Source organism: Carassius carassius, chromosome 8, assembly GCF_963082965.1.
Source record: "Carassius carassius chromosome 8, fCarCar2.1, whole genome shotgun sequence".
In the NCBI taxonomy this organism is placed as follows: Eukaryota; Metazoa; Chordata; class Actinopteri; order Cypriniformes; family Cyprinidae; genus Carassius; species Carassius carassius.
In genome coordinates this window covers 24127143-24139872 of record NC_081762.1, presented here as the reverse complement: position 1 = coordinate 24139872, position 12730 = coordinate 24127143, and the positions used below count along the sequence as shown (strand labels likewise).

General features: G+C 42.1%; 1 protein-coding gene across 1 annotated transcript in view; it reads right to left on the bottom strand.

Moving 5' to 3' along the window:
* Window positions 1-9838: 9838 nt before the first annotated feature.
* LOC132145601 (glucocorticoid-induced transcript 1 protein-like) overlaps window positions 9839-12730 on the bottom strand; it is a 36484-nt gene continuing 33592 nt past the window's right edge. Inside the window, exons 6-8 of the mRNA XM_059556737.1 lie at window positions 12389-12578; window positions 12157-12277; window positions 9839-10850 (exon numbers count right to left, since the gene is read on the bottom strand). Of these exons, the coding sequence (XP_059412720.1) occupies window positions 10592-10850; window positions 12157-12277; window positions 12389-12578 (570 nt within the window). The 3' untranslated portion in view covers window positions 9839-10591. The remainder of the gene's footprint in view (window positions 10851-12156; window positions 12278-12388; window positions 12579-12730) is intronic.

Sequence of the window (12730 nt, the reverse complement as noted above, 5' to 3'; positions counted from 1 at the left end):
CCAAGGCGTCGCTGGAGGATGGCGGTCCCGCTGAGCTCACACCACAATGATGGTAGGCTGAGGGCGAGCAGAGGGGCAGCCAGACGACAGCGGAGGAGGAGGCAAGAGTGGGTGGGAGGGTGGGAATTTTGGAGGAGCAGGCATTGGAGTAAGCTCTGGGGCTGGAGCCCGTCCTGGGCTTAACGAAGGATCAGGAGCCCGTCCTGGGCTTAACGGAGGATCAGGAGCCCGTCCTGGGCTTAACGGAGGATCAGGAGCCCGTCCTGGGCTTAACGGGGGTTCAGGAGCCCGTCCTGGGCTTAACGGGGGTTCAGGAGCCCGTCCTGGGCTTAACGGGGGATCAGGAGCCCGTCCTGGGCTTAAAGGAGGATCAGGAGCCAGTCCTGGGCTTAACGGAAGATCAGGAGCCCGTCCTGGGCTTAACGGGGGTTCAGGAGCCCGTCCTGGGCTTAACGGGGGTTCAGGAGCCCGTCCTGGGCTTAACGGGGGATCAGGAGCCCGTCCTGGGCTTAAAGGAGGATCAGGAGCCCGTCCTGGGCTTAACGGAAGATCAGGAGCCCGTCCTGGGCTTAACGGAAGATCAGGAGCCCGTCCTGGGCTTAACGGGGGTTCAGGAGCCCGTCCTGGGCTTAACGGGGGTTCAGGAGCCCGTCCTGGGCTTAACGGAAGATCAGGAGCCCATCCTGGGCTTAAAGGAGGATCAGGAGCCCGTCCTGGGCTTAACAGAGGATCAGGAGCCCGTCCTGGGCTTAACGGGGGAACAGGAGCCCGTCCTGGGCTTAACGGGGGAACAGGAGCCCGTCCTGGGCTTAACGGGGGAACAGGAGCCCGTCCTGGGCTTAACGGGGGAACAGGAGCCCGTCCTGGGCTTAACGGGGGAACAGGAGCCCGTCCTGGGCTTAACGGGGGAACAGGAGCCCGTCCTGGGCTTAACGGGGGAACAGGAGCCCGTCCTGGGCTTAACGGGGAATCGGGAGCCCGTCCTGGGCTTAACGGGGAATCGGGAGCCCGTCCTGGGCTTAACGGGGAATCAGGAGCCCGTCCTGGGCTTAACGGAGGATCAGGAGCCCGTCCTGGGCTTAACGGAAGATCAGGAGCCCGTCCTGGGCTTAACAGAGGATCAGGAGCCCGTCCTGGGCTTAAAAGGAGGATCAGGAGCCCGTCCTGGGCTTAACGGGGGATCAGGAGCCCGTCCTGGGCTTAACGGGGGAACAGGAGCCCGTCCTGGGCTTAACGGGGGAACAGGAGCCCGTCCTGGGCTTAACGGGGGAACAGGAGCCCGTACTGGGGTTAACGGGGGAACAGGAGCCCGTCCTGGGCTTAACGGGGAATCAGGAGCCCGTCCTGGGCTTAACGGAGGATCAGGAGCCCGTCCTGGGCTTAAAGGAGGATCAGGAGCCCGTCCTGGGCTTAAAGGAGGATCAGGAGCCCGTCCTGGGCTTAACGGAAGATCAGGAGCCCGTCCTGGGCTTAACGGAAGATCAGGAGCCCGTCCTGGGCTTAACGGAAGATCAGGAGCCCGTCCTGGGCTTACAGGAGGATCAGGAGCCCGTCCTGGGCTTAACGGAAGATCAGGAGCCCTTCCTGGGCTTAACAGAGGATCAGGAGCCCGTCCTGGGCTTACAGGAGGATCAGGAGCCCGTCCTGGGCTTAACGGAAGCTCAGGAGCCCTTCCTGGGCTTAACAGAGGATCTGGCATAGGTGAATTGGAAACCCCCTCATTTTGACCCATTTGGCGCTCCACATTTTGCTCCCTCGTGGTGGGCAGTGTCGCCGGCTCTAGCACCTGGTCTGACGGGTTGCTCTCGGGCTCTCCGTCATCGGTGGGCTCGGGCTTATGCCTCGAACCGTGGGGAGATTGTAGGCTGGGCTCTGGGTCCAGAGTGGACCTGGCGAGATCCTCCATTGGGCCGACCGTGAGAGGTGACCCATTTCTCACCAGATTCCACTCTATAAATGCGGCGAAATCCTCCCGAGGAACATCTTCGGGCGACAACGCTCTGCACCTGGAGTTCAGGCTGACGTGATAAAAGGTGCGGAGCGCGTGGTCCGGGTAGCTGGTGGCATTAGCTATCAAGAGAAACCGTCTGGTATGGTCCTCGAGAGACAGTCCCTCCTGCTCCAGCAGGAGGAGGAGGTATTCGGGGCGATAGAGGGGATCCATGACACACTACGGAAAGAAAAAGACTGTGAAAAAACGGAAAACAAAACGGAGGGAAAACACGCAGTTTTTAACTTTTTAGGTCGGGTCTTCTGTCACGGCTTACGCTGCTGGAAGGAACACAGAGCCGAGGGATAAACGAAACAAGGATTTATTAAATCAAACATAGACAAGGTAAGTAGTAAGTAACAGGTGGCAAGAGGCAAGTGGCAAGTAACAGGTAACAAGCGGACAAGTTGACACGTAACAAGTAGACGAGTGACTAGTAACGAGTAGACCCGACAAAACAGAACTGAAAGGACAAGGCATTTATACAAGGGATAATGGGGAAACACAGGTGGATGGCATGACTAAATTAACAGGGACATGGAACACATGCGGAAAAGACTAGACACACCTGGGAACTAATCAAACCACACACGGAAGACAGAAACTGGGTCACAGGGGCAAAAACACACAAAATGAGTCCAGGTGTGTGACAGCTGTAAACATCAGAATGTTGTCAACCATTCAGCCCGTTACTAAAGTTACTGTAAAAATATACAGTAATTTTTCTTTAATTTACTGAAATGTGATTTATGGGAATACCAATTTATGGATCATGGGAAATTCAATTCAAGTTTATTTGTATAGTGCTTTTCACAGTGCATATCATTTTCAAAGCAGCTTTACAGATAATTAATGTTTCTACAATATATTTAGGAGCAGCTTATCAGTGGTGACCATCAAGTTGATGCCCATATGGCAGAAATATACGGTAAAAATCAAGCAGTTAGTTAAATGTCATGTAACGCAATATTTGGTAGTTATGTTGTCTGAGGATTAGCATCATCTGAGGTCCTCTGGGAGGTTGGCATCATCTCTTCTCAGGTGTTCGGTCATCTCAGGTCTTTGTAAGGGCTGGATCAAGACTGAAGCTTGTGTAATTCATAGTCCTGTGGCAGAAACAAATGATGTAATAGAGAAACATTTGCGTGCAAAAAATTATGTGAACAACCTTAGCAAAAGAATAAAAATGTACTCCAGTTACATCTGATCAAATGCACAAGATTATGAGATACATTATTTGTATGACTGGCTTAAGATATGGGTCTTTAATCTAGATTTAAAAAGAGAGTGTGTTTCTGAACCCCAAACGTTATCAGGAAGGCTATTCTAGAGTTTGGGAGCCAAATGCGAAAAAGCTCTACCTCCTTTAGTGGACTTTGCTATCCTAGTTTTGTGACCTTAGGGAGTGTGATTGATTGTAGTGTGGTAGAAGACTAGTAAGGTACACAGGAGCTAAACCATTTAGAACTTAATAGGTAGCCAGTGCAGAGACTGTAAAATTGGGGTAATATGATCATATTTTCTTGACCTGGTAAGGACTCTAGCCGCTGCATTTTGTACTGCCTGTAGCTTGTTTATTGAAGATGCAGGACAACCACCTAGAAGTGCATTACAATAGTCCAATAGTCCATGAATGCATGAAATAGCTTTTCTGTATCAGAAACAGGTAACATTTTCAGTTGTTTTTGTAACATTGCTAATGTGATTTTCAAAAAGACATGTTGCCGTCTTATAGACCACCCAAATATTTGACTGTAGAGGAAGTAACGGTACATCAGTCTAGATGTAAATTGTAATCTACGAGATTTTGTTGTTTTTTGGTCAAAAAAGTAATATCTCGGTCTTATCCGAATTTAATAGGAGAAAATTATTGGTCATCCAGTCTTTTACATTTTTAACACATGGTTACCTTAAACAATTTAGAAGTTTCATCTGGTCTTGTTAAAATAGTTGAGTATCATCAGCAAAACAGTGAAACTAATCCCATGTTTTCTAATAATATAACCAAGGGACATGTACTGTATATTGAAAATAGCAGAGGGCCTAGGACAGATCCTTGTGGCACTCCATACTTTACTGGATTTAATTGAGATGATTCCCCATTTAAACAGACAAAGTGATAGTGATCAGAAAGGTAGGATCTAAACCATCTTATATTTACACTGAGCCCAGATCTGGATCCTCTTTATGCGTTTTCTCTGTGCAGATAGCAGTTTGGGATATGTCATGATGCTGCTACACAATTGGATTAAGACGTTTATGGATTACGAAGATCTAAATGGGCTGACAAGGCAGTGATAGTCACCTGGGAAGTGAGTAATATTGGATTAATGATGGCCCAGGCTTGAAACTGCCAGAGTGAATTAAAACAACAGGCACTCTGTAGAGGTTCAGCCATGCTTGCTTTTGTTCCTGGAAACGAGTAATCCTTGTTGATGCTGCTGTTATCCCTGTGTGAGTGGGGAAAGTTCCTAACATTGATCCTGCTAGCCAGGGTCACATACATTGACCTCACACTCACTCATAGACCAGCACTCTGACTTTCACCATTCCTTGGTGAAAAAAAAGGTTTTCATTCTGTATTATTTATTTTTTTTACTGCCAGGAAAAAATAAATAAATCTAAATACCAGAAAGATTGATAAGCATAAGAATTCCCAGTCCCGTTCTTCCAAGGAAAGCTTAGTTTTTCCAGGAATAGATGTTGCAAAGTCTAAAGCAGAAGGGGAAACCCAGATTTATGATCCTGAACATAAGAAATAGTTTAGGTATTAGATTACCGGTCTGATTGTTTTACCAGCAATAGCGGTCAACGTTGAGAAAAATAAGCATTTTGAAGCATTTATATATATATATATATATATATATATATATATATATATATATATATATATATATATATATATATATCACACATTTTTATAATGGATATTAGAAGTAGTAGTTCAAGGAACATTTGATCAACTCCTCAAGTTTACTATTGTTATAATAAGCATGTCCAGTAGTGTCATTAAGCAATGCCAGTCATGGGGACATCCAGATTTACTGCATGTTTAATACAAGCAGAACAATAGAACATTAGGAATGAATATTTTCCATTCTGACTTTTGCATAGTATGCTGTATCAATGATCCCTGATGAGGTCTTAACAGGAATACCAGTCGCAGGTCTGTTTATGGAAATAGGATTAGATAGGAAACAGTGATCATTTTCTTGTTGCAGACCCTCTTTAAAGGTGGGCATCTGGTTGTATCATGATGAAATTCATGTTATAATTGTGGGGCTGTTTGGTTTTGCGTCGTACCTGTAGTAACATTCATAACTGTTCGGTTTTGTTGTTTTTTGTTGTGTTCATAACCATTTTGTTATGTTGTTTTTGTTCATTTTATTTTGAGAAATCAGATTATGAGGAAATGGAATACTGTGAATAAGTTTTTGTTTTGCTTTGTTTTTGGGAAATCAGATTTTGGGACATCAGAATATTGCGAACAAAATTTAAGTTTTTGAGAATTCAGATTATGAAAAATCGGGTTACTGGAAATAAGAATATTGTGAACTAAATGTAGTGTTTTATTTTGAGGTAATTATATAATGAGAAATCAGAGTGCTGCGAAAGTTTAAGCTTTGTTTTTGATAAGAATGCTGTTGAAATTAAATTGATTTTGTTTGTTTGTTTTTCTGGAGAAATCAAAATGCTGCTATAAACAAAACAAAAAAGGTTTTGGTTTGTTTTCAGAGAATTTTTGTTTAGTTTTGCCTGTATTCACTTTTGTTTGTTATTTTGTTTTGTTTTGAGAAATCAGAATCCTGTAAACAGTTTTTTTTTAAGTTTACTTTCTTTTAGAGAAATCTGTTATGTAAACAAAAGCATTTTGTTTTATTTATTTGCCTTTCCATTTCATGGGTTCCTTTTCATTTTGTTTTTGAGAACTTTCCAGAGCTGAGCAGTATCAAAGTCTGTAATTCTAGATAAATAATAAAAAATAAATAAAACACAACTTGTGGCCTTGTTAGAGTTAGCCTATATTTGCTCTAACAGATTCCTTGTACAGCACACATTAAAACAACAGTTTTGTTTGCATAACCAGAGCTGTGACAGCCTAATGTCTCATTAAGGTCATGTTTTTACATTATAATGTTTTTGTTTTTGCATGTTGAAAGCACTCCAGATAAAATAAACACTGCAATGCATCAGACAGACATCAAATAAAACCTCCCAATCAAATCTGTTTGAATATCTTGTAACATGACTCAAAATTAGGTCAAATGTTTGCAGTGACTGCATTTTGAAATTTAACAGTGTTTTGCACCCTCATGTTATAAGCAAACACTATAGACAGAAATACAGCATAAGACTCATGACGATGTAGTTTGTTAGTGGTGAATGGTGCTGAATAGACCTGACTGTAGCATCTGCAGCATAAATGTAAGGTCAGCTAAAATTCACCCTCATTCAGCAGCAGTTAATCTTAAACTGCAGTACAACAGTAAGACCTCTGAGCCAGACGACTCATATACCTCCTACACACAATCAATACAGCAATTATAAGATGACAGGACCAGTTCCATATACACTAACACGGCATCTTTGTTAACAATCTCCCTGAACTGATTCAGCACCGAGCTCATCACACCCAAAGCATTGCTTTCGTTAATCTGGTTTTCGTAAAACAGCGCCCTCTGCTGTACACAAAGACACCAAACGAGTCAGTTTACCTTTTAACTATTCCGTTTTAGAATCCTGTAACTGTTGGAAGAATATCTAATGATATTTGTTCATTTCTTTATGGGAGCAGATTAGACTCGATAACAATCCACGTAAAAGACACGATGCACACATGCGTATCCAAATTCACTGGCATGAAAACCAATTCACGTGCACAAAAAAAAAATCACGTATTCACGTGTTAGTTCGCTGCAAGGAAAGTCTCAAAAATAAATACACACAAATCCAAGGCGATTCAGACATTCACATTTCACAAAACACCACTTCAAGAATGAAGACAGCATACGGTTCTACACTATTTAAGATCTAAAGCCTTATATACACTCTATTAGCCTAGAATATTACTTTCTCTCTATTTTAGCATACAGAAATGCAAATAGTGTTAGTATCAGTCAGCTATTCAGATATTTTTCCCCACAGAAGAAATGCATAATGGTTTGAACATGTCAAACTCAATTCCTAGAGGGCTGGAGCCCACCCTGCTCCAACACACAGTGTATCTTTCAAATAAGCCTGAAGTACTCGATTAATTGGATCAGGTGTGTTTAATTAGGGTTGAATCTAAACTCCGCAGGGCTCCGGCCCTCCAGGAATTCAGTTTGATATGCTGATTTACAGTTCGAGAAACATTTATTCTTATCATCAATGTTGAAGAATAGAAAGTAAAAAGACCAGCATTTGTTTAAAATAGAGATGTTCTAACATTCTAAAAGTCTTCACTGTCACTCTTGATCAGTTTAATGTGTCCTTGCGGAATAAAAGAATACATATTTTAGTCAGATGTTTCATCTATAGTGTAAAATCAGTTTCTGTTGATTCTCGTTCAGTACTCATGTTGGTCTATGACCGTTTAAGTCTGCTTTTGTACTAGATCTCAAAGCTTTTACAAAACCCTATAATGCAAAACTATCCTTCAGTCCCCCGCAATACATTTGATCAGTTTGTTCTCATCACAGTCTGTGCCCTTCACAAGAGCCTCCGTCATGCTGTCCTCTAAAGTCAAACAGACCCAGAAGCTGTGAATAATTTGTCTTGCAGAGAAGGTGAGCCGTGTGCCTTTGAAAAGCCCTCAGGACTGAATCCTGACAGCTGAACTTCCTCAACCCTCTTCATCAGTCCTGACATGTGACTCCTGTCAAGTCCTAGAGAGTAGCCTAGAACACCCCTTTCCCTTCTAAAAATGAACAATAGTTCATCATTTACTCATTCTCATGTTTTCAGACTTGCTTTCTTCTGAAGAACATAAAAAATATTTGGAAGAACATTTATAATCTGAAGTTAAGATTTTCAGTCAGTAATGAGTTGAGTGTTGATCTGTTTGTTGTATGACTTCAAGCAACTTGGCACACACTTTAAAAATGAAGGTTTTTATTGGCATTGATGGTTAATGAAGAACCTTTATATCCATGAAACATTTCCATTGTACAGAAGGTTGTTTATAGTGGAAATGGGTTTGTAGTAGATTGTTAAAATGTTCTTTAAACTGAGAAACGGTTATTTTAAGAAATGTTCACTGAAAGATTCTTTGAGGAAGCAAAAATTGTTCTTTTATTAGTTTCCTTCAAGCTCTTTGGTCGATTTGTGCCAAGCTGCTCTCTGATTGATGCTTTTTTTTTTTTAGCAGAATCATGGGTAATGTAGTTTTTCACAATGAACTCTGCTGTTAAACATTATATATATATAAAAATAAAATAAAAAATCTTCAAATAATGCAAACTGGTGGCTTCAACAAAAGCACATGGCATCGATTTAAAACTTTGGAGCTCACAGTAGATCTGTCTTTATAGGTTTATAGGCTAATGATACAATTCAGTTGATTAAATGTCCCTATGAAGACAATGACTTTTACATTCTATCGAAATTATTGAAAACATTCATTACTTTGGTGCATTACAACCTTTTAGGCATCTTTTGGTATTTCAAAAAGTCTCCATAAAACAAATTTGCTTAAAAAAAAATAAAAAGATCTCTTGGACTACAAATAAATAGTTTTTAGGAAGCATAAACTCTAAGCTGTAACAGACTATCTTAGGAAAGATGGAGAGGAGACCGGATTTTATTTCTAATGATTATTTTATTTAAATAAGACACAGTATTTCTATTAATGAAATAAAGGAACAATTAGCCGCTTGTGGCTAAAAGTTGAAGAAAGTGTGGCTTTTGATACGGTCACTTGTATTGTCACCAGACACGGACAGTGAGCCTATAACCTTACAATTCAAGCTACAAGGCTTTAAAAATCATTTTCTTGACATGAGACGTGGCTATAGGCAAAGAGTGATATGCTTCCAAAACAGTTTTGTTCTTTCATCCTCAGTCAATATTTTTCCTCTTCAAATCAAATGATGTCCTCCATTCACACACATATCTGATTTGGACAGTCACAACAATAAAATGCTTTATTGCCTTTGTGTGTGTGAACAGACAGCAGGTCATCCTGACATTTCACCTGATCTACAAACACATCTCCCATGATGGCCAGCAATGTGCTAAAAAAAAATAAAGTTGCAATGTTCCAAAAAAAAAAAAAAAAAAAAAAAAAAAAAAATTTATATATATATATATATATAAATGAAGTTTAAAAGTAGATGTAAATAACAGGAATCATACTTCAGAATGGGATTTAGCAAATAAATTATGTGTCTTTTCTTGGTGTATTTGAATCTCATAATGTTATTATTTTATTCTTGAAACTTACAAAATAATAAAATGCTATAAGCAATATAAAATGCTTATTATGGAATGTCAAAAAAAAAAGAATAAATCAGTTCCAACATGCCAGTTAAACAGTACTGCAACAGACAGAAATGCATGTCACACCCTCTGTCATATTAAATGCTAATTTGAGTCATATAGTGACTGTGAGGATGTTTTCGAGTCGCAGCGTGTCCGATGCACTCAAACCTCCCGAGATTGAATGTGATGGAGCGCACAGAACGATGAGACGGAGTTTCACCTGAGTTTAAAGCGCGTGTGATGCACCTGAAGCGAGGTGGGCCGCACAAAACCCTCAGTACTTTTACTCGTTCTGCAACATCGTCAGAAAGTAGGAAACCTGGACAGTCGTCAACCTGTGGAGTACAGCTCAGCTCCCATAATGCACATAACACAGCAATACACAGGTTTTAACTTCAAACAAGCTTTTTCTTTATATAGAGACTTTTCATATATAGATATATTGATAGTAAGAGAGAGCTTATTCATACTGTGGATGTTGAAAGAGAACACGACACATAATTTAATGTGAAACGTACGATCGGTTTCAAATGCATGCCCTGACACTAGTAAGACCTTCCTGAAAGCGTCAGTCGTCTTTCTCCTCGTAAGTCGGTGGCTTTGCGCTGATTATAGTGCTCACAAAAGCCACTCTGCTTAAATTTTAACCACACGATGAAAGCAAAGCTGCGTTTGCTGGGGAACAACTCGGAATCAAACCCGATGGAAAAGTACCACATCCAACACGCACACACACACACACACACACACACACACACACACACACACACACACAAAAAATCCAAACGGGCATGTCTGGAATGTGACTGACCTTATCAGATTTTTATCAAATTAATAAATAAGATTTCCGTATGAGACTCTCACTCATTTATCGAGATAACAGTGAAGCCATTTGAATTTTGGATTTGCATATTCTAAGGTCCTTTTCCCAAAAACGCATCCTTAAGACGCCGTTCCCGTCCAGCCGCTGTACTCCAACCCTTCGGCTGCCTGTGCATTTGTGATTCTCGTTCGGGCCGCAGTTGCTATGCCATGCAGATAGTAAAGATTCAGCACAAAGGTGGGGTCCATCAGAGAGAGAAGAGGAAGTTTGGGGCGGGGAACGAACGGTCCTCTACACCGACACCAGCTCTGCCGCGTTTAGCTGACTTCAAAGTTCTGCGGCTGGGAGGGAGATTGGGGAGGGTCGTCTGTGCTGGTGCTGGTGGAGACCTGAGTGGGCATGTGGTGGTGCTGGGAGCCGCTGGGACCGGCCTGGCTCTCCTCTTTCTCCTCGTCCTCCTGCTGGGAGCCCGAGTGCTGGAGCTTGACGGGGCAGAACGCAGAGCCGGTGGGGATGAAGTTGACCTTGTTTTTGTCAGGGCAGGAGAAAAGAGGGACGGCGGCTGACTGTCTGGACCTGAGAGAGACAGGAAAGTGATTTAGGACAATGCTCTAAATGGAGCTCTAAAGGCACTCAGTGTGTAGCACAGCTCAGCAGTTAAGAGTCATCGGTACTATCTTATGCCCTTTTAAGCCACGGTTGAGTTCTCATAATATAGGTGGCTTTATGCTGGCCAAATTTGGATATTTGTGATTTATTGAACACTGCTGCTGTGAAATCTGCTGACTGAAATATCTCATTAAAGTCTTTGACTTTTGGGTCACACTTGCCAAGCACCACAAAAGTCACCAAGTTTCACATCATTCGGAAAAAATAAATAATACATAAATCAAAGCATTAATGTTTTTCAGCCAAAAGTGGCAGACAAGCAGTAGAGGATTAATATAACGGAGATTTAATGTAATTAAAAGATAATATAAGAAGTTGATATTGTGTTACATTTTAAACACCATCATCTGATTTTGCTCAATTTTGCAGAAAGTCGTGGTAGAATTCGGCGGGTTTTCTTTTACAGATAAAACGAGGCAAAAAAAAGAGATTTATCTCTTAAAAATGATTAAATGCCCAACAGAAGGATGTAATACTAGAATTTGCAAAGTTAAGACATGAGCATTGGACAGCGAGGTGCTCATTGGGTCAACACAGTCAGAAAAAAACAGGCGGAGGAAACACACGTTAACGGCAAAAGAATGAAGACTTAGGTGTGAACCATCAGGAAGCGTTTATTCTCCAGCGCCATCATCTGACAGAACTGCAACCTCCCAGGAGTCTCCAGAAGTGCAACGTGTCAGGTTCTCAGAGACTTCACTAGGGTAACAAATCCTAAAAGATAACCCTCACTTAATAAGAATCATGTGCTGAAGTGTTGTGAAATACATGAAGACTGATTTTGTATAGGCTTTATGGGCAGATAAGTTGTGCCTGATTTTTGAAGGACCACATTCTCTTGTATCTCTTTCAAGAATTTATCTCCCAGAATCTGTCAGCAAGCTCGTTTCTGCAACACAGACTTTTCAGGATATTGGGCACCTTTCATTTTTTAATTTAAGCAGCATTTATTTTATCTGCCATAAATGTGCAACAATAAACATGCTTCACCGATGTTTACATCAGCGTGAAATATGCATAATTTTTTCCCCATTTTAAATCCAATTCCATGTTCTTTTGATGATTCACGATGACAGATATTCTGGTTTATGCATCACTCTCGAAGTTTAATAGTATTCGATGCATGCTCTGCTCATTACACGTACTGCATGCTAACAGTAGCAGAAGAGTAGTGTGCTATTTTAGGCTCACTACAGAAATCAATGCCACTCACGTCATTTCCTCAAACACTTTGATCTTCTCACAGCCCTCTGGAGGTTCCCGTTTGAACATGTAGCTGTTGTTGGGTTTTGGGGACGAGGCGAATTTAGGCAGAGGAGAGCTGCTGCCGCTGTCTGCTGGACAAAATCACAAACAACTCTCTGGAGTCAAATCAGACGCCGCAAACTCTCAACATGCGATATGAGCTTGAAACTGCTCTTTGAGCACCAGAGTGTAGGTCTGACCTTTGTCTCTGTCGTCCAGCATCTCGTCGGTGGAGTACGGGCTGCTGTCGTGTGAGCGGGGTGGGCACGCGGGCGAGGGGCAGGGCGACAGGCTGGAGCAGCTGCTGGAGCGTCCAGGCACTGATGACGTCTGAGTGTTGCGCTGCTGAGGAGGAAACGGAGCCCGCCGCCCGTCAGGAACCTCCAGCGCCTGAGAGACAGTCACAGAGACTCTGAGCAATCATCACGCACTAAATCACAAGATTGGACACCTTTCACCACAGTTAGACTACCGTTCAAAAGTTTGGGACAAAGAAAGTAACACTTTTATTCAGCATGCGTGCATTAAACTCAGCAGAAGTA